General features: G+C 42.2%; 1 protein-coding gene across 2 annotated transcripts in view; it reads left to right on the top strand.

Moving 5' to 3' along the window:
* Positions 1-27,240, top strand: part of ATG4C (autophagy related 4C cysteine peptidase) — a 69,360-nt gene that overhangs the window by 28,080 nt on the left and 14,040 nt on the right. The window contains exons 5-10 of one of the 2 annotated variants that reach the window (XM_056122232.1): positions 2,076-2,406; positions 6,559-6,629; positions 12,050-12,186; positions 16,250-16,328; positions 16,990-17,066; positions 23,537-23,656. In XM_056122232.1, the coding sequence (XP_055978207.1) occupies positions 2,076-2,406; positions 6,559-6,629; positions 12,050-12,186; positions 16,250-16,328; positions 16,990-17,066; positions 23,537-23,656 (815 nt within the window). The remainder of the gene's footprint in view (positions 1-2,075; positions 2,407-6,558; positions 6,630-12,049; positions 12,187-16,249; positions 16,329-16,989; positions 17,067-23,536; positions 23,657-27,240) is intronic. The other variant, XM_056122233.1, reaches the window with a different exon arrangement.

Below are 27,240 nucleotides of genomic sequence, written 5' to 3'. Positions count from 1 at the left end.
GACCCTCAGATATCTAGTTACACATACCTATTTTTTAATCATGTGGCACCTGGCTTACATTTTTTTAAAAACTAATTTATTTATTGAATCACCATGAGAAAAGTTACAAAGCTTTCAGGTTTAAGTCTTGGCCAAACAGTGATCAAACACCCATCCCTTCACCAGTGCATATTTTTCCACCACTAAGAACCCCAATATATCCCCCATCCCACCTCTCTTGATGCCTGTGAGGCAGATGATTTCTGCTTAACTCTCTACTTTGATTACATTCATTATTTCAACAAAAGATGCACCATTATTATTTTGAATTTCCCCCCAATAATCAGACCTGCTGGAAAGGCATTGTGAAATAATTTGTTTTCTATTGCTGGTTATGAAGGCCGTATGATGTATGATCTTGGGTTTCTGATATTTTACTAATTAAGTCTGGAGGGATTTCTGCCAATAGCCGTGTAGTTACGAGATTGGTTTGTGTGCCTCTGGGTCCACGGTCGTGCCAGAGAGCTGCTCGTGGGGGCCAACTCTCAGCCTCGGCAGGGTAGGAAGGACGTGCCAGTTCTGCTCCCCCCATCCCATGAAGCCACAGTTGCCCCATCACGGCCTGCTCATACCTGTCTGTCCAATAAGCTCTGAGGCAGCGGCCACCGTGCTGCGCGGGGGCGTGGGGGGCGGAAGAGACAGACATCCTTTCCCTCCCGGGAGGGCAGGACAAAAGCTGCTGGGCTCCGAATTAGGTCCGCGTGCCTCTGGGGACATTACCATGCCAGAGAGCTGCTTATGGGGGGCAACTCTCGGACTCAGCAGGGTGGAAAGCTGGCTTACATTTCTGTTAGTCCATTTTTAAATAATAGTTACATGTACAAGAGAGTTTTCAAAAAAAATTGCCACTCTTGTCTATTATATGTGGTTATTACTAATTGCCATAATATTTTAGTTATGTATTTGATGTTTTCTAAGTAATAGTAAATTTTTGGTAACCTTTCTTCAGAGTTTATTGATGAGATCATTTAGTGATTAGGCTGATTTGAGAGTGGTTTGGTTAATGCAAGAACAAAGAAGTTTTGAACTTTTTCTGGGATGATTTATTTGTAGACTTGTGCAATCACGGGCACTAGAATTGGGATATTTTTCACCGGTCCAACGAGATCTCTGAACCTATAACTCATTTTGCTCACTTAAAATTACATGTATGTTTGGGGACTATCTTGTTATTAAAGACATTGAAGCAGTGGATGTAGTTGATTTGGGGGGGATCTTTGATCTGTAATGACTTCATTTATTAACTTTTCATTTGCCCGAGAATTGCTATTACTCCCTAAACAATGATTAAGTTATTCTGAAAGGAGTGTATGAGAAAAAAAAGCATTGTGAAAAGAAATGTAAAACTTTCATGTTCAGACTTCTGTTTTAACATATAGTCCGTCCACTTTCTGAAGTTATTCTCTCATGAATACTATGAATGTTAGTGAATTTGTTTATGGCGCCTTGGGGTGGCCCAGACCAGACTTCTGATAAGCAGTGGTGGTAATGGCATGCAGAAGTCTTTATTCCATCTCAGTAATGTCAAAGAAAGAAAAGCATATTCCAGAATTTTTATTTACACTCGAGCTTACTATTTATTCCTATTTTTTATTTTGACAACTTTTTTTTGATTATGTGTTATAGATCCCATTTTAGAAAATTTGAAAACTATAGAAAAGCTGAGAAAATAATATTGCCACTAATAAAATACATTAATGTAATTGGCATATTTTCTCTGCTCATGATTTTTTCAAAAGTAGCTTCTCTGAGGTATAATCTTCATGCTAGAAATTCCCTTAAAGTAACAGTTTGGTGGGTTTTGGCCTATTTTGCATAATTTTATAATTATCACCATAGTAATCACTTCCAGTACCCCTGATTTCAGATTCCCCCAATGATTAATCTATTTTCTGTTTCTGTAAATGTGTCTCTTCCCAAGTTGACTGCTTTATTTTAGTAATTCATGACCTTCAATGCTATAGACTTATTTTAGTAGAATTGTTTAAGTCATAACTATTTATGGATTCTGACACCTTGCTTTTAACTACTTATAGCATGGACTTGGCCAGATGCTTTGAACATTGAAAATTCAGACTCTGATTCTTGGACTTCCCAAACTGTAAAAAAACTGACTGCATCTTTTGAGGCATCACTCTCCGAGGAAAGAGAACTCAAAACCCCCACCATTTCTCTGAAGGGAACAATGGGGAGATACTCCGATGATCGTGAAATGCAAAATGAAATGTATCATAGGACAATCATCTCCTGGTTTGGCGACTCCCCCCTGGCTCTCTTCGGTTTACATCAGCTCATAGAATATGGGAAGAAATCGGGCAAAAAAGCTGGAGATTGGTATGGACCAGCTGTGGTAGCTCACATCTTAAGGTAACGTTGTCATGAAATCGATCATCTTTAACTCGGGTCCCCAAACTCAGAGATAACGGATTTCTGCAAGACACATGCAGCTGGAGTGTAGGAAGTCTTCACTAAAAGGAAATGTTCATCAGTGAGCTCTGTCAGTAGCCAATAGTAGCACTGTAGCACTGTCGTCTCATTGATTTGCTCGAGCAGGCACCAGTAACGTCTCCATTGTGAGACTTATTGTTACTGTTTTTGGCATATTGAATACGCCATGGGTAGCTTGCCAGGCTCTGCCATGCGGGTGGGATACTCTCGGTAGCTTGCCAGGCTCTCCGAGAGGGACAGAGGAATTGAACCCAGGTCGGCCATGTGCAAGGCAAACACCCTACCCGCTGTGCTATCGCTCCAGCCTATAGAAGCTAATAGTAAAAAACAAAACGAAAGACAACATTTTGTGACACTACTTATATTCATCAGCTGACAGATTTTTTTCTTCCCTTTCTGATTGGTATAGCTATTCCAGGTCTCTTCACCAATTGTCTTTGGACTACCTCATTGTGAAATGTTCTAAAAACTAACAACTCTTTTTAACCTTGGATCATGCATAACATTATAGGTTTTTAAATTTAATAGTGGACCTGGGGGCTGTAATGTACTGGTAGTGTAATGAAATGTCAAGAGCTAAAATTGATGTTTTTAGCATTTCTTTGCATACATCAAATTCTTGTGAAGTGTAAGGGACTATTAATATTATAATTATAGTCGAAGTAAAGGGTCTGTAACAGAGAACTTAGAAAGAAAGTTGGAAGTCCCATTTCACTATTACCCCTCAGTGTTTTATATGCCATTTACTTGGATACTACTTAAGTTAAAAAATGGTTTTATTTATTGTGTTCCATTATTATTATAAACTGAATTATTAGTATATCATTCAAGTATAGTATATTGTAGTAAATGTATTTCATTTAAAACAATACATAAATTTGAAATTATTTTGCATATAATATGCTTTTATATTTCATAGGACCAGTGCTTACAATTGGAAAAGTATTTGCCGAATGCTATGAAATGGGTTGTTAATAACATCAAGTCCAACTTGATATATGTAAAAGTATAATTGTAAAAGGATTTAGGATATATTCTATGTGTTCTATATCCCAGGAACCAGAAAACTAATATAAAGGACCTGATATTAAATATTTTAGGATTTACGGGCTTCACATGGACTCTCTTGCCCACTTTTCTTTTTACAGTCCTTTAAAATTGTAAAAACCACTCAGCTTGCAGGCAGTACAAAATCAGGCCATAGGTTCTATATGAACTCTCTCTTCTTTATACTAACATATACAAGTATGTATGATAAAGCACCTTGTCAAGAAATTATGAAGATGGAGTTCAGTAAAAATATTTATAGTTCCATAATTCATATTATTTCTTTAGGCAGACGTTCCTGTTGTGACATTTTTGCATATCAAGATTATACTCACTGTACTCACAAATACCACCCCCGGCTCCACACTCTTGTGGTCCTGGTGAGCAGTGATTGTGTACACTTGGCCATAACGCTCATATTCATGGTCGTGCTGGGTTGTTTTGTTCCAATACACATACTCGTTAGGTATGTGTTAGGGATCGTAAATGACCCATGCCCTGGAGAGCCCAGAAGGCATGTGAGGTGCTACTGAGGATTGAACTTGTGCCTCGGGCCTGCCGGGTCTGAGCTCGACCACTGAGCCATCCCTGGGACCCCATGTGGTTTTTAATGTATAATGTTTCTTAGCGAATTCAAGACTTGAAATTCAGAAATTTGTTTCTTCCATGGGCTGGAGCGATAGCATAACGGGTAGGGTGTTTGCCTTATACACAGCTGACCCGGGTTTGATTCCTCCATCCCTCTCAGAGAGCCCGGCAAGCTACTGAGAGTATCCTGCCCGCACAGCAGAGCCTGGCAAGCTCCCTGTGGTGTATTTGATATGCCAGAAACAGTAACAAGTCTCACAGTGGAGACATTACTGGTACCTGCTCGAGCAAATTGATGAACAACAGGACGACAGTGCTACAGTTTCTGCCATTATTTTTTTATTTTGTTGTTGTTGTTGTTGGGTCACACCCAGCAGTGCTCAGGGCTTATACCTGGTGGAGCTCAGGGAACCATGTGGGGTGTTGGGGATTGAACCGGAGTCTGCCGTGTGCCAGGCAAACACCCTCCCTGTTGAACTATTGCTCTGGCCCCGTCATTTGTTTAAGTGAAGGGGAAAAGCATCATGTTAGTGTTTAAGGAAAAAAAGACACTTCAGTGTACCCAAGGACAAGCATGCAGTAACTCACTGCGGTAGGGCGTTTGCCTTACACGCGGCCAACATGGCCGACCCGAGTTCGATTCCTCCGCCCCTCTCGGAGAGCCCGGCAAGCTACCGAGAGTATTCGATATGCCAGACACAGTAACAACAAAGTCTCCAATGGAGACGTTACTGGGCCTGCTCGAGCAAGTGATGTATATAAACGTTAAAAAACCTCCAAACACAGCCACAGAAGTGGTGGAGGGGAAATTCTTTGACAAGAATGGGGCTTATTAATACCACCCCGGGAATATATCCCAGAGAGGCAAAAAAGTATAGTTGAAGTGACGTCTACGCTTGTTTGTTCATTGCAGCACTATTTACAATAGCTAGAATCTGGCAAAAACCTGAGTGCCCGAGAACAGATAACTGGTTAAAGAAACTTTGGTACATCTACACAATGGAGTACTATGTAGCTGTTAGAAAAGAAGTCATGAAATTTACATACAAGTGGTACTACATAGAAAGTATCATACTAAGCGAAATGAGTCAGAAAGAGAGGGACAGACATAGAAAGATTGCATTCATCTGGGGAACATAAAGTAATAAAATAGGCGGCTAACACCCAAGAACAGCTGAGATTAAGTACCAGGAGGTTTACTCTATGGCTTGGAGGCCAGCCGCACACGCTAGGGGAAAAGGCAGCTCAGATAGAGAAGGGAGCATGAAATAAAGGGTGTTGGGAGGATCTCCCTAGGTTGGGAGATGCGTGCTGAGAGTAGACTATAGACCAAACATGATTGCCACTCAATGCCTCTTTTGCAAACCACAGCACCCAAAAGGAGAGAGAGAGAACAAAAGGGAATGAATGCCCTGCCACAGAGGCAGGGTGGGATGGGGGTGAGGTGGGGGGTGGGAGGGATACTGGGATCAGTGGTAGTGGTGAATGGTCACTGGTGGAGGGATGGATATTTGATCACTGTATAACTGAAACCCAAGCACAAAAATTTGTAAGTCTACAACTGTACCTCATGGTGTTTCACTAATAACATTTTTTTAAAAATGGGGCTTATTGCTTTATACTCAAGGTTGCATTTCTCTTTCTTTTGGTATTTGTGCCACACCCAGCAGTGTGCAGGTATTATTCCTGACTAAGCACTCAGTAATTACTTCTCATGGTGCGTGGGTGACCATATTGGATACTGAGGATTGAACCCGGGTCAACTGTGTACAAGACAAATGCCCTACCTGCTTTATTATTGCTCCGGCCCCAAAGTTGCATACTTGGAATTTATATTTCATTATTCTTTGAGTAATTTAATGTAATATTTCATGCTGAAAAAATTGACCTGATTTCAAGTGATAATTCTCTCTCTCTCTCTCTCTCTCTCTTGCTTTCTTTCTCTCAGTGGTGCATAGAGCTTGCTCCTGGCTCAGTGCTCAGGAATCACTCCTGGTGGGCCCAGGGGACTATATGGGATGCTGTGAATTTAACTTGGGTTGGCTGTATGCAAGGCAAGTGCCCTGCCTGCTTTACTATCACTCTATTTCCAGATGGCAGGTTTAAAAAAAATGGATAATGGGGCTGGAGAAATGGTACTGTGGGAAAGGCACTCGCCTTGCTTGTGGCTGACAGTGTTGAACCTGGGTCAACTCTGGATTTGAACATCCCCAGAACCATATATGGGCCCCTGAACACTTCTAGGGCTCACTTCTCAGCACAAAACCAGGTATAGCCTTTGAGCACTGCTGGGTGTGGCCCGAAAAGGAAAAAAAACCCTACAATATAGTTTAAATATGACAGTTGGGAAAGTGACACTGTTATTTCTCCTTAAATTTTTATTTGCTAACTGAAATGTTAGAATTTTAAAAGATGATGCTGATTTTTTTTTCTTAGAAAAGCAGTTGAAGAAGCAAGACACCCTGATTTACAAGGACTAACAATTTATGTTGCACAAGATTGTACAGGTAAGGAACATATGAAAAGAAAAAACAAATGATTGTTTTGTATTCCTGTTTTATAATCGGTATTTTAGTAATTTTGAAACTTTGTTGGAGATAGAGCCCTTATTTACCTTGTAAAGGTATTGTCTAAAGAAGTCACCTTAGGCTGTAAAGGTGTGTGTGTGTGTGTGTGTGTGTGTGTGTGTGTGTGTGTGTGTGTGTGTATCTTTAGACTGCGTGTGCTCAGAAGCTTTTCCTGGTTCTGTGTTTTCCAGGAGTGACCCCTCTCTCTGCTGGGGCACCATACGTGGTTCCAGGGACTTGAACTAGGGTTTGGCTGGATGCAAGGCGAGTGCCTTAATCCTGGAACTCTCTCTCTGGCCCTGAATTTATTATTTATAGAAATGCTATCAGCAGGATAAAACAGGTTGATGTTTTTAAGGAGGTAAAATATACGTTAGTCATATTTAATAGACAATAAGAGTATTTGGGCTGAAGGGAGTTGGTAGGGCATTTGCCTTGCACGTGGCTGACCCAGGTTTCATGCGCAGCACCCATTATGGTCCCTTGAGCCCTGCCAGGAGTGATCTCTGAGCGCAGAGCCTGGATTAAGCCCTGAGCACAGTCAGATGTGGCCCCCACCCCGAGAAAAAGTCTAAATCCCCAATTGTATATATTTGTATATGTAGCTTTAACTGTGTTGACCACAAGGAATGGATGGTTACCGCATGAATAGACATTTTTTGCTTTTTGATGAAGGTCATTAGTTTCTTAAGAAAGGGTATTAGCCATATGAAAATGAAAGTTGTACATCTTTCAGAATAGTGTATGAGTATTGAAGATGTTATGGTGTTTGTGTTCAAGTAGGAAGCCTTTTAAATAAAATTTGCTATGTTACCAATGCTGATTAAACCAAAGAATGTACTTAAACAATCATCACATTTATTTGTGAATTTTCCTTTTGGCTTTTTATTGATATCAGTTGTGGTCTTCATTACGTATAGTTGCTTAAGACAAGTTCCTCCTTATATGAAGTAGTTCTTAGAATTTGTAATATGTTTGACAGTTTTAAATGGGCATTTTATATTAATAGTATCATTTTCTACCCATATGCCTTTATTAATGTTTTTAAGATTGCACTTTGCAGGCCTGGAGTGATAGCATAGCAGGTAGGGTGTTTGCCTTGCACGTGGCCGTTAGCATGTTCAATTCCCAGCATCCCATATGGTCCCTTGAGTACTGCCAGGAGTAATTCCTGAGTGCATGAACCAGGAGTAATCTCTGTACATTGCTGGATGTGACCCAAAAAGCCAAAAAAAAAAAAAAAGATTGCATTTTGCATTCATTTTCCCTCTTCTCATTCTGTATTCTTTTCCTTTCTACTCATAGCTTCACATAGGTAGAACTAGGCACTATGAGTTAAGACATAGAAGCATCATTTCTTGTGCTACTTGTGTTAATGTGGGTAGCTTGTCTTTCTCTGGACAGGATTTTCTCCTTGATGTTCTGCAAACACTTTAAATCCCACACATTGGAGACTAAGCATATGCTTCTCTTGGCACCACTTTCAGTTTTCTCCTCAGAAGCGGTGTCATGTCCACATGTAGACAGTCACCTGTTCTTCACTCCTCTCTCATCACTTACACGTGACCAGTCCTCCACTGCGTACCACTGATACTTTTCTAAGTGCCTCTAAATCTGTTCTCTCTTCTCTTGTTGATGCAGATCAGACCATTGTCCTTGAATTGGGATATAACTTAATTTCCTTGTCTTTGGATTTTTTTTTTGATCCATGTAATCAGAAGAAATCGCTCATGTCTGCTCATTTGAAGAGCCATATCTGCAAGTAACAATTGCCCCCATTAGCATGTTAAGCACAGGAAGTACTTTGAAACTTGGCCTGGCCTTCGTGTGCAGGGCAGTCTTTCATGTGATACGCCAAAGAGTTTGTCAACCATCAAGCCATTCCTTGGACATGCTATGATCTTTTCCCCCAGTCTTTGCATGTATTATTGCCTCTGATTGGATACCCTGTATTATTAAAATGCTTCTTGTTGGCTTTGTATTCTTTAAGAACACTTTCAAACTTACATCTTTGGTGAAGCCTTCTCCAGCTGCCATCGAAGAGAGTTGACTTACTCTTCTTTGTGGGGAACACGTTGGAGGTGTTGCTATTAAGGAGTGCCGTTAGAATCCCCTGACCGTATCACCTTGCCATGTAATCTGTTTCTCTCTGTATTGATGTTGCTAGTGGGGGAGGGGAGAGGAAGTCGAAGCATTTAGTTGGAAACCACTGCTATAGCCTGGGTTAGGAAGTTCCACATTTCATAGCCTTTGCATATATTAACGATTGAGAGGAAACACTAACATAATTGAGTGAGACACTTCTGAGGCCAGGATCCATTTTTTTTTTAATTCTCGGAACACAGAAAACCTTAGTAAAAATAAGCAAGTCCTCAGCGTGTGAGTGTTGGCTAGAGATGAATAATGAAGAGACATTTAATAAGGAGGAAATGGGCATATATGCAGGTAGAAAAGTTACTTTGATCTTGCCAATATTTATTTTGGATAAAGTAGATCTCTCTGAAGGGAAAGCTCATTCTTCTTAAGGTCCCTGCGGGGGCTCTTTGGCCTCAGGATGCTCAGGAGGGGGCATGTGGTGCCAGGGATTGAGCTCAGGGTCTTGCTCATGCCAGTCATGTGCTCTGCCACTTGTACTTCATCCCCTGGCCTCCAAATGTGACTCAGGCAGTGAGATATTTAAGTTTTATATATATATATATATATACACATACACACACGCATATATTTTATGTATATGTATATACATATGTATATATGCACATATATGCACATAATTATATATGTATACATATATGCATATAAGCATACATGTATATAAGTATACATGTATGTACATATATTATACATATATTATGTATATATAGTGTTTGTGCACATAGGTATATATATATATACATATACATATATAAACATATATATACACACGTATATATGTTTGGTTTGGGGGCCACACCTGGTGTGCTCAGGGATCACTCCTGGCAGTCTTGGGGGACCCTATGGGAGGCTCCTAAAGGCTGTGCCAAGATTGATTCTACTTCATAAGAGAAAGCTGCTGAGGGTTTGGGAGAGAGTGAACCCAGGTTAGCTGTGTGCTAGCAAAAGACCTACTTGCTGTACTATTCTCCAGCTCCTAAAAAAGATTTGATTTCTAAAATGGGTTTTGTTATAGGGCCCACACTCAGTGGTGTTTGGGAGCCACCAAGGCCGTCCCTGGCACGGCGAGTGGCCATGTGGGTCCAGAGAGGGGACCCAGCCTCGTGCACACAGTAATGTGGCTTTGCTCCCTGGCCTCAGGAGCACTTGTTGGATTGGCGCGTGTATTTACCCCCAGAGTAAAAGACGGGGGGTGCCCTGCTTGAGGAGGTCAGAGAATGTCAAGAGCTGGTGATTTCTGTGTGGTCTGGAGAAAGTGAGAGCTTAGCATTGAAACATGGAAACAATGTCTGTGGCCTTTCTGCCTCTTTGGTTTAGACCGCCTCTGGAAAAGAAGGCCCCTGGTGAGCAGAGGGATTTGATAGCTGAGGATCTAAGTTTGTCATTTAAAGGGCTGAGTTGTCCCGGGTTCGATTCCCAGCATCCCATATGGTCCCCTGAGCACCACCAGGTGTAATTCCTGAGTGCATGAGCCAGGAGTAACCCTTGAGCATCGCCGGGTGTGACCCAAAAAAGCAAAAAAGAAAAAAAGGGGGGGGCTGAGTTGTGCCCCAGAGGGCGGCATTTGCTAACTGGCGCAGGGCATTTCATTAAGTGGACAGGGGGTGAGCTTGCAAAGTAAGTTTTCAGTACGGCTTTTTCTCTGGGACAGATAACGCCTCTTGGCTCTCGCAGCCGTCACTCTTGTCCCGGATGAAGTCTTATTAAGTCCGCTGGTTACTTCTGCACCCTTAGTTACAGCCTGTCAGCAGCACGTGGCACGGTTCACTGCTTCCTCTTCCTGCCCGACACGTGGGTCACTCCCTGTCCACACTGATGTTGAGATGTTCCAGCTTCCTTTCTCTGTGTCCTTCCATTGCCCCCCTATGTCTCTGATGACTCAGCTGCATAGTTTGGGGTCTCTGCCTGTGGACCCTCTCTCTTTCTGCTGTACTCATAGGTATGTTCTCACCCAGTCTCGTGGCCTCATTTCTGCCAACTGTCAACTCCCAAGCTATAGGCCCGTTCTTGATCAGCCCCTGAACCCAAGCTCGTGTGCCCGTTATCCCCACTCAGCCTCTCTGCTTCCTTGGCAAGAATCCCGGCCTCTGTGTATTTTTCCTTCTGCTATAGTCATCTGTGTCGTTGTAGTCATTTGTTTCATTGTAACCGACCACACTTTCAGTTTGTTGGTACCAAACCTTGCCGATTCCCCGTGCCTCCATCTCCCTCTCTGGTCCCATTGGCCATTCAGGGAGTTCTTTTCCTTCCAGCTGACCACTCTCACCACTTCCACACAACTGTCCCATGTGCAGTCCCTGACATCACAGTTCCTGCCTCTGTCCACGCTGCTGCAGTGGTCTCTTGTTCGAGTCCAGCTGTCCCTGCCTCGCTCCCCACCCCTGAACCCCTCCGGTCTGTTGTCAACTTGGGAACTCGACTGGTACCTTATGAATCAGTTCAGGACATGCCCTTTGCTAAAAACAAAGCCCAAACCCTCAGAAGCTTTCTCTTACGAAGTAAAGTCAGTCTTTGCATGGCCTTTAGAAGCCTCTGTGACCTTTCTTTATTTCCCTTATCCGCCAGCTGGAACTTCTACTTCCTGTCTCATTCCCAAACTGTTCCCCATTCTCATCCCTCCAGAGGCACGCACCTCTTATTTCTGGAACATGCTAGCTGTGCTTCTGCCACAGGTCTTCGGGGCTTGCTGATCTCTCTGCCTACAGTGATTCTTCCTACCCAGACCTGCTGATATTCAGTTTCTTACTTTTATAAAAGGTCTTGATTCGAGTGAGTTTCTCCTAAGACCTTCTCTCCCACTTCTCAGTGCTTTTGGCCCCTCAACTTCTGTTTCTCTTCCAGGTTTCTATTCTAATCCGATGGGTGTGCATTCACTTATTATCTCTTTCCCCACATTAGAGACTCTGCTTTTTGAGGGCAGGGATATTTTTTGTTTGTTTTGTTCTGTGACTGCTAAAGCCTAGGGTACGCAGACCCGGTAAGTAGTGTAAGTAGCTGTTTTGTCAACACATCAGTGAAGGAGGAAGGTGTGGTTAACGGTTACATCCGAGAGATCCTCTGCGTGTGTGTGTGTGTGTGTGTGTGTGTGTGTGTGTGTGTGTGAGAGAGAGAGAGAGAGAGAGAGAGAGAGAGAGAGAGAGAGAGAGAGAGAGAAAGTGCTTCTGAGATTTTTAAAATTTGATGACTTTCCAATCTGCTTTTCTCAGTTTACAGTTCCGATGTCATTGACAAGCAGCGCCCTTCCCTGTCCTCTGGGAACAGAGACGACAAGGCCGTGATTATTCTAGTTCCTGTCAGACTTGGTGGAGAAAGAACCAATATTGAATACTTGGAGTTTGTCAAGGTATGAAACAAGACTTCAGTTTTTTTTTCCACTGGCTTGTTAATCTGTCTTTTTTATTGACTTAACATTGGTTTATAGGAGTGTGAGTGTTAAGGGTTTAGTTGTTTACCTTTTTAAAATTCTTTTATTCTTTTGGTTTTGGGACCGCTCCCTGCTGAACTTAGGGGTTACTCCTGGCTCTGCTCTCAGGAATCACTCCTGCTGGGCTCAGGGGACCATATGGGGTGCCGGGCATCCAACCCAGGTCAGCTGCATGCAAGGCCAGCACCTTTCCCACTGTACTATCACTCCAGCCCCTCTTGTTTATTTTCAGGGAAGTGCTGACTAATGTGAAATCCATAGCTCTATGCTCTTTATTTTTTTCTCTTAAATGAGTAGTAATATCTTTATGCCTGTAGCTAGTAAATTTTGACATTTGAGATTTTAAATTTTAGTATTAGGAGATCAGGTGTGATTTGAAGAGGACTCTTTTCATCTTTGTCACTAATCGTGGAGACACAGAAAGAATAGTTATAAGAGATGAAGAGGCTATAGTTTCTGTGGCTGTTCTTTTTTGGTGACTTTTAAAAGTACACACCTTGGCTTATTTGTACAACCCACATTAAGATGTATTTGTGTGATTAAAAAAAAATACCAATCTGACTTTTCAGAGACTTGTCCTCTCTAGTTTGTAATGGGGGGTGTTGCTGGGATGGACGGGGTGGCACAGCTGTGCTGGCTCTGAAGTGGCACAGGCAGGCTGGCCCTGTGAGGTGGCACACGTTAGCGTTAGCTGTGATGTCAGCACACTTGACTGCACGCTCATTATTTTGGTTCCTCACACAAGGGCATTTCCTTCCCCCCACCCCCCACCCTGCCCCCTTAGCCGGCACGAAATAATATCCTTTAATACTGCTTGTTACAGTGAGGCATTATCACGAAATTGATCAACAGAAGCCAATTTGAAATCACCATTATGTCTCACAGTGGTGGTACTGGAGTCATTGAGGGTTCACTGAGCTGGTTGGTGCTAGTTATTATTGTTGGTCCCGTGTTACTGTTTTTGCTCATTGAACTCGATGGGCTTCTACGCAACTTTCCCATCAAATTTGCTGTGCTTCTTCTGGGCTGTCAGTTCTGTGATGTTGGAGGTGTCAGGCAGCTGCTTATGTGGTTGTGCTCCGTGGTAGCTGGCATGATTTGAGGGCTGGGGCTTGATGAGATTCACTTGTGGAGTTGGGCGGTCTCTCTGCTGGAAAATGTCGGGTGTGGACTGTGATGCTGGGCCTCTGTGTGTGTGTGTGTGTGTGTGTGTGTGTGTGTGTTTGATTATCTGACACCCCCCCCCCCAATTCCGAGTCAGCCCCAGAGTTCTCAGCCCTGACCCATCTATCTAGAAGATTCGGCATCTTGGTATTTTTTTTTAAATTTTTATTTTTTATTTTTATTTATTTTTTTGCTTTTGGGATCACACCCGGCAACGTACTGGACTTACTCCTGGCTCTGCACTCAGGAATTACTCCTGGTGGTGCTCAGGGGACCATATGTGATGCTGGGAATTGAACCTGGGTTGGCTGCGTGCAAGGCAAATGCCCTACCCGCAGTGCTATCGCTCCAGCCCCTTGGTATTGTTTTTGAGTCTCGTTGTGGAGCTGGGCTGTTTCTGTGTCAGCAATGTTTAGCGTGGATGGGGACTTATGGGCTTTGGGTGGGGTCTGGGTGGGGGTAGTCTAACAGCCCTCATACTGGGAAAGTCCCAGAATTCTCGGCCTGGACTGGTCTCCCTGGGAGATGCAGCGGCTTGGTGATAATTGTATTTTATCTAGAGAATCCACTGAGGGTTTGGAGACTTCTGGCATATTGTCATATGCTAGTCACAAACTTGGTCGGCTGTGGCTATGATCTAGTCTGAATTCTGTCACTCTGCATCTGCACAACCATGGTATGATTTGAAATGGGACAGAGAAATATTACAAGGAGTTAAGGCACTTGCCTTGCATATGACCGACTCCAATTAGAATCCGGGCACCCAAGAACAGATGACTGGTTAAAGAGACTATGGTACATCTATACAGTGGAATGCTATGCAGCTGTTAGGAAAGATGAAGTCATGAAATTTGCTTGTACATGGAGAGTATCATGCTAAGTGAAATGAGGCAGAAAGAGAGGGACAGGCGTAGAATGACTGCGCTCCTTTGTGGGACATAAAAATAACATAATATGAGACTAGCACCCAAGGACAGTAGAGACAAGGGCCAGGAAGATTGCTTCACAGCTGGACGTCTGCCTCCTGAGCTGGGGGAGAAGGCAGCTGGGATAGAGAAGCGATCACTAAATCAATGATGGTTGGAGGGATCACTCGATGAGAGATGTGCACTGAAAGTAGATAAAGGGTCAGACATGATGGGCTCTCAGTATCTGTGTTGCAAACCATAACGCCCCAAAGGAGAAGGAGAATATGGAGGGGGGGTGGGGCGGGAGGGATACCGGGGACATTGGTGGGTGTGTGTGGGAGTAGCATGAATTATTGGGGATCAGACTCAGACCTCCAGATGTCAGGAGGCACTTTACCACCCTAACCCTCTCCCTGCCCTTGTTTCTGACCACTTTGGTATTTGCCATACTTAATGGTGTGAGGTTGATCTCTCCTTGTCATTTTGATTAGCATTTTCTGATAGTCAGGGCTGATGCCCATGTTTTCATGTGCCTGTTGGCTGTCTGCACATCTCTGGACAAGTGTCCAGCTGTCTCCCTGCCATTTTAGTGGGATTGTTTTCTGTTGTTGAGTTTATTGTCGGGAACATTAGCTGTTTGTCAGAAGTATTTGCACAGATACTTCTCCCTCCCGTAGTATGGTTTTTGCACGAAGCTCATCTGTCTTTGGGTGCAGAAACATTTTAGTGTGTGACCCCACTGGTTTATTTTTCCTTTTGTTTCCCTGCTGTGGAGTCCAATCCCTGAATACATATGGAAGCCAGTATCACAGATTTAATCTAGGTAATGGTGAAATGCCCACAATCCAGTTTGAGTTGAGTCTGGGTGTGGTGTGAGATAGGGTAGTTTCCTTTTGTGTGTATTCAGTTTTCCCAGCACCATTTGTTGAAGAGACTTTCCTTTCTCCATTTTATGCTCTTGTCTCCTTTGTTGTAAATTAACTCTGTATACCTGAGGTTCTTCTAGTTCTGTGCTCTCACTCATCTAAGTGCCTGCATTTCAGTTCTTTACCATACTTATACAAAATTACCTTAATTTTGTATTATCATTAAAAGTCAGGAAATGTGACACCTCTTCACTTTTTTCTCAGGATTGCTTTGGTTATTCAGGGAATTTTGTGGATCCATACAAATTTTAGTCATGCTTCTATGTCCTTGAAGAATGCCACTGGGATTTGGATAGGAATCATAGGAATTATATTGCATCTGTATAATGCCTTGAAATGCTTTGTGTGGAGTGGCCATTTATTAATTTTTTTCCCTTGGGGGCCATATCTGGCAGTGCTCAGGGTTTACTCCTGGCTCTATGCTCAGGAATCACTCTTGGTGGGACTCAGGGGACAGGATTGGGTGCCAGGGATTGAACCTTGCTTGACCTTGTGGAAGGCAAGCACCCTACACTTCGTACTAATTCTCTAGTCCCAAGGTGATTTTTTAAAATGTTAATTCTAATCCGTGAGCCAGCTAATTAAAAGGCCAAGTGTTTGGTCTTGACTGGAATTAAAAATTTTTATTATATATATATATTTTTTAAAGTCATGAATTGAACCCAGACCTTCATGCAGGAAAGCATATACTCTACTGCGGAGGCCCCAGTAGAATTTTATTCTCTAATACGGTAACCTGGTCTATCCGCTCATCCGGTATGTGATAATTGTTTAATGTTTTTGATGCTGATTAGAAGGTTTGACTTACTCATGTTAATATTGAGTTAGTAGACAAAAGGATTTCAAAACGTGGGCCCAATATAATATAAATAAAACTGAAAGTAAAAGCTGCACAATTTCTATCCCTGGTAATATAGGTTTGGTTGTTTTGAGTAATTGCCATTCATCTTGCATCTCTAAACCTGAATTAATTTCTCTTGACAGGGTGTTTTAAGCCTTGAATATTGTGTGGGGATTATTGGTGGCAAACCCAAACAGTCATATTACTTTGCCGGATTTCAAGGTTAGTGACTTCGTAAAATGTATTTCTTCATTGTTTTCTTTCACAAGTCAGGAAGTTAATATTGTATCTTCTGGACACAGGATGATTAACAGAGCAGAATGAATACCTTGTAAATTCATCAATCCTGCCCTAGCCCCTCATTTGTCATTTGGTCCACAGCGTAATTGGATTCTGCAAAATGTATGTTTAATTTCTGTTATTGCATAAACAAGGCATAATTTATTTCACGAAACTTCAGAAGACATTTCAGGTGCCATATTCTGGCAGTTGCTATTTACATATTTACTTTTTGCCAGTTTTGGTGGTGCTAGTTGATGATCAAATGACAAGCAATATGTTCTCCCTGTCAAGATAACGTAGCGCAATACATTTTTCATATGCAAACCGTAGAATATAATTGTGTGTTTGTGAAAGTAATTTTATCACCAAAAATTAAATGACAGCCTCATCACTTTATAAAAATTCTGCTTATACAAGCATATTTGATGATGCAAAATTTAATCTGTCCTGTGCAAACCTATGTTTTAGTCAATGAATATCAACCTGGCAAGCTGTTACTCCCAGATTTTTTTTTTCAGCTATTCTACATAGAAATTGGATTGTAAGCAGTGTAATAATAAGGTGTTTTTTGAATTACTTGTCTTCTGTTTTGTCCTTGTAGATGACAGTTTGATTTACATGGATCCTCATTACTGCCAGTCTTTTGTAGATGTCAGCATAAAGGATTTCCCTCTCGAGGTACTAGATAAAGAGCCACTTCTGTTTTCTTACTGATCTCGCAAATTCTAATTATTGAGAGGTGTGCTAGACAGCGCTGCTTTCATGGCATTCCAATTTCACACTAATAGTCAATATTTTACTCGTTTCTAGAGCCATAATCAACACAAAGGTCAAAGATTAAATGATTTGTTGTTGAATTTTAATTTATTATGTACTTCCCTCTCCGTTTGTCTTGCTTTCTAACTTGTTAGTTCTCCTAGCCCAGCCAGAATTAATGATCAGCCCTCCAAGTAGTTTTATAGATACATAACTGAATAGTACTAAGGAATTTTAAATGTTGGGATTTTAGAAGAACAAGAGAGGAGGGGGGCGAGAAAATGAATTTGGGTTAAAATAACACGATGACTAAAGGAGATATCTGCTTTAAGTTTACCCATTAAATCTTAGCCTTTAGTTAAGATGTTTGAACAACTTTGTAAATCATGGTGCCTTAAAAAAAAAAAGAAAAGAAAGAAAGAGTGCAAGTTGGCTATCCAATAATTTGTTTTAGCTTTAATTTCCTAATATCCTCTTATTCCTTATGAGAGTTCTTTGTGTTCCAGTATTTAAATTCAGTAAATTTTGACCATGTACAAGTGAGAGATAATTATTGCATTTTGTTACTGATGATCCTCAGTGATGTTTTTTATATACTTTTAAACTGGTTTTGTCAGCTGAGTGGTGTGGTGTACTAATTCTTGAGCACTTGGAAGATTGGAAGTGTGTTTTGCTTTAGTAATAGCTTTTTAGCAAATACTAATACTAAGTGGTGCATAAGGTGCAGATATGACACAAGGTCAGCTGGATAATTAAAGTCTGGTTCAGGAGGATACATCAGAAGACATCCTGGCATCCTTTGTAAATTCCTATTTTAACTTACCTTGCGACCAGAGACCGGGTTTGTTTTCTCCTTTCTCCCATTATAGTATCTCACATATAAGCTTGAATGAGTATTTGCAAGTTGAGTGATGGACACTGGTGTAGACATGATGGAATTGTGTACGAGAAGAACGTCGTCACTCATAGCTGCAGTGTTATGGTCCGAAGACACAGACCCAGGTCTGAGTTCTATTTTTAGGGTATATATTCAAAATTGGTCCTTTTAAAAAGTAGGTGCTTGAAATATTCTCCATCCAGATTATGTTAGTGTCTTTGTCCAGTATTTTGAGAGGTCACGAAGATATCTGGTGACAAATGGCCTGCGTCTGCTTACCCACTGAGTGTTAGGAAGGGCACAGAGCTCTGTGGAAACTGAAAGCTAGGTGGGAGTAGAGAAAGGAAGAGGAAGAGTTGGTTTAAGAGACTTTGTAAAAATTTCACTTTGGTGAAATCAGGAAACTTTTAAAGCCACCGTAGCATTTATTCCTTGCATAAAAAGATACCAAGAAAATGGGTTGTAGCTGTTAAGTTTTAGATGTTGATAGAATATATTGAACTGGGTAATTCCTGTGGATAGCTATTTTTCTCTCTTTTTTTCTCCTTATTGGTATTTATCTTAAATTGTTCATGTCTGGCATAATTTTTCCTCTTTGAGAATATAATTAAAATATGACAAAGTATTTTTCTTTGTACACTAATAAAATTTCACTTTTTGCTTTTTATCATATGCTCCATGTAGACAGATTTTAGCTACCCTGTAACCTTAACTTGCCTGGCTATTAGGTTGTATGCTTATATGTCATTGAAATTTTGTGTTTGATAGTAGGAATTATATGCTCTTATATTTACTTTATATATCTATTCCTAAAATTATTTTTTGAAGTAACTTTTTGGATCAGTTCTTCTTTTGAGTCATAGATGGGAAAATAAAAATCCTAGCTCTTTAATTCCATATAAATAACTAGTGGTAATGCTGATATTTGAAGTGTCTCCTGTTATAGTGGGTTATGAAATTTAAGCAAGTAGTTTATCAGAATATTAGTGATTGAAGAAGAGATTTATTAAGTGATATTGGTGGTTCTTATAAAATTTCCGCTACTTCCAGAGCTCAACTTAAAAACAATAGAAAATAAGCCAGACTGGTTTCTTTCTTTTGTTTTAAAGCTGTTGTTTATCGAGCTCTTCTGTGTGCCAGGTACTGTGCTAAGCACTTTCACGTCCTCTTTGGAGCTGTTCTCCAACTTAGTCCCTGGTGCTTGGCTTGTGTGTGTTCATTTCTAAGTTCTTGCGGCGTTTTCTTATATTGGTCTAGACTCCAGAGATTTTGTGCCTTTGAGGATATTGTTATCTCTGGCTCTAATCACTGCGTGGCTCTGATCACTGCGTTGCTAACAGTATGCAGTGAATGTGAGTAGTTCTCTTCAGAGGCTCTGGTAGCAGTGGGGTTTGCAGGGGCAACCCTGCATGAGAACTGAGAGGCCACAGGGAAGTGTGAGGAGAAATTACTAAATTTGCCTCATCCACTGCCATTTTCAGACAGAGAATGAGGATTCGAGGGAGCAGTGTTAGTGACCCTAAAGGAAAAGGGTAGTCAGTGGGTAGTGTGAATTTAGAAGGGAATGATAAAAACTCAGCTGGGTTCGCTATGAGGGTAGGCAGGTCCGTGGGTTCTGTTGTAAGTGACGCAGGGAAAAGTTTAAGCTGCTAGGATTAGCAGAGAGGTAATTTCTCTCTCTCTCTCTCTCTCTCTCTCTCTCTCTCTCTCTCTCTCGTGTGTGGTGTGTGTATGTGTTTATTAAGTTGAAATGTCCTAAGTGAAGCTGTTATACCGTGTTATGATACGCCTTCAGAATAACTGGTTCTGACAATAATTGACAAATACCCAGGTCTGTTCTGTTTCAGTATTCTATTGTCTTACTGTTAAGAGTCTATTAATTTGAACGGCCTTACTAATAGACACGCGAGTCTGTTCTGATTCCTGCAGCCCCTTAATTTCAAATTTCAGAAGGGGTTCATACTCTTCTCTTAGTCAACTTAGAGAATCATGGCATTAAAGTTATTAAAATTTTTTTTTTTTTTTGCTTTTTTGGTCACACCTGGCAATGCACAGGGGTTAGTCCTGGCTCTTCACTCAGGAGTTACTCCTAGCGGTGCTCAGGGGACCGTATGGGATGCTGGGAATCAAACCCGGGTTGGCCACATGCAAGGCAAATGCCCTCCCTGCTGAGCTATCGCTCCAGCCCCAGAATTGACAGAGTTTTTAAAAGTAAAAGGGAAATCATCTGAAGTGCACAGGTCAAAGAATTATCACAAAGTGAACATAGCTTGTCAGTACACTGGGGAAAATAACTGAAGGCTGAATTTATTCTGCACGGGACAGAAATGATTCTCACTTTTGGCTCAATGTTGATTTGACTTCAGAATCTTTCGGTGAGCAATACAATATAATTACTAGGGTAAAGTGTTATCAGTTACCTCTGAATACTCAACTAAGATGAGCACTGTAACACCTAGTAGCAATTCCGTTTCTCAGTGATCAGAGGTTTATGTTTCTGTGTTTCTGCAAATAATATCAAATTCTCTCTTGAAGTCGACACAACCATGAATAACAATTTACTCTTTGTCATTCCTGCGGTGAGGCAGTGAGCACTGAGCCGGCTCTGCTTTCATTTGGCTGGTTCTTACTCGAGAACTTTGCTCAATACTGTAAATTGAGTATAATGAGTGAAACTATTTTGTTAGGGTTTGTATAAACTTTGGCCTTTCATCAAGTCATAAAGACTAGAAAATATTCTGTACCTTTTGCTGTGGAAAGAGCTGGGCACATCACTAATTTCAGCAATGATTTAATGCTGTGTGTATTTCAGCAATGACCCAGAAGAGTTGGTACCAGACTGGAGTGATAGCACAGTGGGTACGGCATTTGCCTTGCATGCAGCCAACCGGGGTTCGATTCCTCCACCCCTCTCGGAGAGCCCGGCAAGCTACTGAGAGTATACCACCTGCATGGCAGAGCCTGGCAAGCTCCCCATGTTGTATTCGGTATGCCAAAAACAGTAACAACAAGTCTCACAGTGGAGACATTACTGATGCCCACTCGAGCAAATCACTGAACAACAGGAGGACAGTGCTACAGACCTTGCTACCTAGGAGAGTTGTCTTTTCAAATTGTTGTCTTTTCAGTTGTCTTTCCAAGCAGTTTGCTTGTTTTCTGATTAGGAAGTGGGAGACATTATAAATCGGATAGCTCAGATGTAGGAGAATGTTAGAGTGATAGTGATTGACTCACTATGAACATGACAAGTATGAAAGCCCTTGTTCTTCATTTTAGTAGAGTTCCAAGTTAAAATTCGTTAGTTTTAGGCATTGACTGTTTGGGAAAATTTGAGTTCGTGAGTCCAGATCCAGCAGGTTCATTCCCCTTCCCTCTCTACTTCTTCCCTTCTCTATCTTTGCCTTCCTTGTTCCTTTTCCAGCCCCTCCCTCTCCTTCATTCTCTCCCTCCCCTCCCTCCCTCCTTCCCTTCTTCTGTCTTTTGGGCACCTGTGTCAGTGCTGGTCAGGGAGGGGGCCCGTCTACTCCCTGCCCCTGGTTGAGGGTCAGGAGAGGTGTCTGGAATTGGACCTCATTCACGCCCATGCCCCAGCCCTTTTGCTGTCTTCCCAGTCCCAGATTCTTTTTCTTTTTTGAGGGGGGCGGATTTGGATTTAAGTGTTCTGAACAGATTGTTTTGGTGTTGGGTCACACCCGGTGGTGCTCAGGGATCACTCCTGGCAGTGCTGGGGGCACCCATGGCTCTGGGGACAGAACCAGCTCAGCTGTCTGCATGGCGAGCACCTTACCCACGGCATAGCCTCTCCAACTCCAGGATTATTTAATTGAATAATTAAAATTTTAATTTAAATTTTGAATAATTAAACTTGTAATTAAAAAATATAAAAATTACACAGAATGTCCCATGTCTCGTCTCAAGGTCTACTGCTCTCCTATGCCTTTCTGTTTGTTTATCCTTAACAGGTTTATTTACGCAAATAAAAACATGTGAGTATGCATTTTTATGCCCCTCTTATTCTGCATAGACTCCTTTTAAAAATTCTATACAAATGAAATCACTGGTAGCAGCAGTGATTTTTTTTTAACAAAGACATTGTACTGGAGAATGGCTACTCTCATTGGTGGCATTGAGGTGCTGGGGATCACACCCAGGACCCCCCCAGCATTAGTGACGTTGGAAGATAGCATATCTGAGTGTGGGTTCTCTGCTTTCTTTTCCTTTCCTTTTTTTTTTTTTTTTTTGGTGCCGAGGATGGAACCTGGTCCTTAGAGATACGAAGAACGTGCTAAGCAGTAGAAATCTTTTAAAGTAACCAAATGTGGTGGAAGGAAGAAGAAAAGGTGGGAGTGAGGCTCCTGGGCTCCCACTTTCTCTCCCCCACTCTGTGTTCTGGAAGTTGCAGAGACTGGTAGCTGCCGCTTCCAGTGAGGGAAGAAAAGCCTGGAGCAGCAGCCCAGCCCGCAAAGGCGATGGTGCTCTGAGCTTCAGAGAAGAGGACAGGCAAGGCGGGAAGGGAAGGCCTGGGAAGCAGGGAGAGCAGGACGAGACAGGCCAGGAGAGGACTGGAAGGCAGAACAGCCTTTGCTTGCAGGAACAGAGTAGCTTTCGCTCATGTCCCGGTGGCCAGAAATGAGCTTGGACTTAGATGAGCACGAGGGAGCGTGGGCTGGAGGAGCAGATGGTTAGGAGCTGGTTGTGAAAATTACCAAAACTTGCAGCTTGACTTCTTGTCTCTGGGGAACCAGTACATGATTTTGTGAATCTGTTTTAAAAATCACTTTTTTTCCCTCTTCTTTTTCTTAAGGGGTGTCTAGACCCAACTTAGGGGGCCATATGGGATGTTTGGGATCGAACTGGGGTTAACTATGTACAAGGCAAGCTTCTTACCCTCAGTCCAATCGCTCTGCCCCCCAAAAGTTGCTCTTTTTTTACAAAAGGTTTCTAAAGATTTGGGAACAAACACTGTCCTCCCATTGTTCATCGATTTGCTCGAGCAGGCCCAGTAACGTCTCCATTGTGAGACTTCTTGTTACTGTGTTTGGCATGTTGAATACTCTCAGTAGTTTGCCAGGCTCTCCGAGACGGGCAGAGGAATCAAACCCTGCTCTGCCGGGCTAGCTACATGCAAGGCAAATGCCCTACCTTTGTGCTATTTGTGAAGAGCTAACAAAATCAGGCTGCGTTGCCCTTCTTAGTGGTAGCTGACTTGGTCTACACCCATCTACTGGCTGATTTGTGTCACATTCCCCAGCTCTCTGCAAGAGTGCAAGGGTAGAGGCGCAAGCTTCCTATGTCTGCCAGGGTGGCATTGCCCGCGTGCCGGGAGAAGGGGTGGCCTGTGTGTATGGCGGGGGCTCACCCCCACACCCAGCAGCTCCAGGGGAGTTTCCCCTGCCTGGGATCTGCTGCCCCCATTCTGGAAAGGGCGTTGGTAGGTTTGAAAGGGAATGAAATTCTTGCATGTCACAAGCCCATCAGATGAAACCGAATCCTCAGCAACATTTTCACATTGCAGACATTCCACTGCCCTTCTCCCAAGAAGATGTCCTTTCGGAAGATGGACCCCAGCTGTACCATAGGATTTTACTGTCGAAATGTTCAGGACTTCCAGCGAGCTTCTGAAGAAATCACTAAGGTACTTGCATTGACAGTATTCTGATGTAATATTGATACGTTTGGTGAGCAGTTAACGGTTAGAAATTGGGGTGTCAGGGTTTGCAGTGGTGTTAGTAATTATGTACCAGGCATTGTTCCACACTTACGACCAAATGCCACTGTTCCTCCACCACTGTCTCAAGAGTAATTTTTATGACAGCCTCTCAGAAGGGGAAAATACCAGGATACTCCCGTAGCATCACGCCATTTGTGTGTTAATATGATTTAGGCTATTGGGAACTGGAATTCCTATCCTTTGAGACTAGAAAAACTCAACCTGTGACCAGCTGGAAGTGTTGATCGCTCCACTAGGTGGCACTGTTGAAATAAAAATCCCTTTGTAAACTGCAGCTGCGCAGACAATTAGGTTATATTTTACTTGAAGAGGATTTTAAAAGGGCAATACCTTGGGGGGAAGAAAAAATTAATGAAGTATTTGATCAAGCCAAATTGTGCATTATTTCTTGTTAGTACAAGTGCTTCTTTGATTTTTTTAAAAAGAGAAATGGTATTTTTGGATTTCTTAGAACTGCTTTATCAAATGAGCTGTGTTGTTACCTTCCAATAAGCTTGTCTAATCTGATCTATTCTACTTATAGAATCTTTGAAATAGGTTTATTTAACTCCTTCTCATTACCGCTAAACTTCTGCCTTTTTTCCCGGTCCTCTTGTACTGCTTGAATACATTTATAGAACCTCAAGGCTCTGTCTCTATTTAGCATTTTAGAAAAATAAAAAAGATTGCTTACTTGGGAAGGAAATAAACTTAATTGGACGTTTCTTCTCAGTAGCACCAATAGTTGCAGATGATCATTTTATGGCAATTAAAACAAGACTAGCTTCATTTGGGGGAATTCTTTGATCTTGGAAGACAAGAACTTTAGACTATTGCTTTACTTCTTTTTTTTTTCCGGGTTTGGGGCCACATCCGGCGGTGCTCAGGCGTTCCTTCTGGCTCTGCACTCGGGTGGGATGCTGGGGATTCAACCCGGGTTGGGCCTTGCCCGCTGCATTCTTGCTCCTGCCCCCAGTTATTGCTTTACTTCTAGTTAATTTAATTCAGGAAAATGGACAGAGTGGGTTAACCATTTTTGTTGTTGTTGTTGTTGTTTTTTGCAATGTGAAACTCTAATGAAAAAGTTAAATACAGAGTTTGATATAAGGTGGGTTCAATCTACTTGACCTGCTAGGAACTTTCAGAGGGATGTGACTGGAACAGGAAGGAGGAGAGGAGAGAGGGAGGTCGCCAGGGCCCCCCTCAGTCTTCATTTCTCACTCTCTGTCCATCTCCTTTCTCAACCTGGAAGGCCCAGGAACTGCATCACATGATGCACATTCTCCATCTCCCCCCTTTCATTACTTAAAATTAGTCTAGTCGTTTATATGTATGAGTTTGACAATTTTGTCTTCTAAGCTCTCATGTGTCCGTTTACTGTCCAGACAAAATGGTAATAAAGATTGATGCAGATTGAACACTTTTTTTTCATATTTTCTTTAAAATGTTCTTTTTTTTTTATTAGTGAAACACCATGAAGTACAGTTATAGACTTACAAATTTTTGTGCTTGGGTTTCCGTTGTACAATGATCGAGTGCCCATCCCTCCACAAGTGCCCTTTCTCCACCTCCACTAATTCCAGTATCCCTCCCACACCCCCATCCCTCCATCCCACCCTGCATCTGTGGCAGAAGCATGCTGAAAGTAGACTCTAGACCGAACAGATTGAACAATTTTGACGAAAAAGTCCCATTTCGGTTTCTCTTCTCCCAGGGTTAAATATGTTCCAAACAGCAAGGCTTAGAAATGAACCACATTGTCAGTGACCACATTGAAAAGATAAGATCTTCAAATGAGCTGCATATTGATATTTTCTGAACAAAAGCACTTTTTTTCCTGGATTTTATACTGGTAGTTATCATGGTTTTAACACTGAAGAAAATGGAGATTATTGCCCTTTTGAAAAATTTGTTTTGTTTTGTTTTGGGACCACCTGCCAGTGCTCAGGAAGCTATATATGGTGCTGAGGGTTGAACTGTGTACAGTGTTGACTGTGTACAAGCCAAGCTCCTTAGCTGACTCTTCACCATCTCTCGGGATCCTCGGTTATTGCTCTTGCTACATCAGAGTAATTGCAATATTAAAGCAAAAGAGAAGCCATATTGAAATGTCATGTGAAAGTACTGATAATTTTGCTAGAGTCAATTAACTTTGCTTTAATAGTCATGTTGTTCTTAAGTTAATAGCTTTTTGTAGCAGGATAAGAAACTCACTTTGTCAATTAATAACTTGATCATTTACTTTTGCTTGGAAGGTTGTAAATTAGGAAGTGCTTTTGTGTTTCTTAAAATTAATTTTGGTGTTCCTGGTTAGCTTTTATTTTTTTTCAATCTTTTTTTTTTTTTTTTGCTTTTTGGGTGACACCCAGTGATGCTTAGGGCTAGAGCAATAGCACAGCAGTAGGGCGTTTGCCTTGCACGTGGCCAACCGGGTTCAATTTTTCCACCCTCTCAGCCTGGCAAGCTACCGAGAGTATCCTGCCCGAATGGCAAAACCTGGCAAGCTACCGTGACGTATTCACTATGCCCAAAACAGTAACAACAAGTCTCACAATGCAGACGTTACTGGTGCCCGCTTGAGCAAACTGATGAACAACATAAGGATAGTGGACAGACAGCACCCAGCAATGCTTAGGGATTACTCCTGGCTCTGCACTCAGGAATTACTCCTGGCACTGCTTGGGGGACCATATGGGATGCTGGGGATTGAACCCAGGTCAGCAGTGTGCAAGGGAAACGCCCTCCCCACTGTAGTATCACTCCAGCCCCAGCTTTTTTTTTTTTTTAATGTTATAGTTAACAGTTAAAACCACTTGATTCTACATGTGGAGCTAGATAGTACTGATTTTAATGGGTTTGTTTTGTTTTGTTTTGTTCATTTTGGATTTCTGGCTTTGGATTTTGGGGCCGCTCCCAGCAGTCCCTGGGGACTACTCCCAGCACAGTGCTTGGGGGCCATTCTCCTTGGAGGATCAGGAGGTACTGGGGAGTGAAACCGTGCCTTCCGCATGCAAAGCATACTGTCCAGCTGTTTGAGTTATCTCCTGGCACAGAGATTTTCACGTTTAACTTGTAATTCTATATGAGTAAATAAATGTAGTGTCTTATGCTATAAGGTGTGTGTGTGTGTGTGTGTGTGTGTGTGTGTGTGTGTGTGTTTGTATACGCACAGTACCTGTGATCAAATCTAGGCTTTCATCCAGAACCTCTCATCCCCGGCATCCATGATTTTTAATAAATGTTCATGGAAGACATTACATCAGTTCAGTGCTTAGTATTGCTCAGTGCAGCAAGATCCGAGTAACTCGTGTTGGAAGCCTGAAATGACCAAGCTAGGGTCCCTACTCTGGATCAATGGACGAGGCTCTGCCTTCACATACCATTCGGGGTCCAGCAGGGGACTGAGGCAAGCAGGGGAGTGTTGCTCTGAGCATGGGGTGCAACCCTGCTGGAAACCCACTGCAGGGGGAAGAACGGGGTGGAAGTGACAGGTGGAACAGGCAAGGCCA

Source organism: Sorex fumeus, unplaced genomic scaffold (assembly GCF_029834395.1).
Source record: "Sorex fumeus unplaced genomic scaffold, SorFum_2.1 ptg000045l, whole genome shotgun sequence".
Lineage (NCBI taxonomy): Eukaryota > Metazoa > Chordata > Mammalia > Eulipotyphla > Soricidae > Sorex > Sorex fumeus.
Note: the sequence above shows the minus strand (reverse complement) of the source record. Positions and strands in the feature narration are given on the sequence as shown.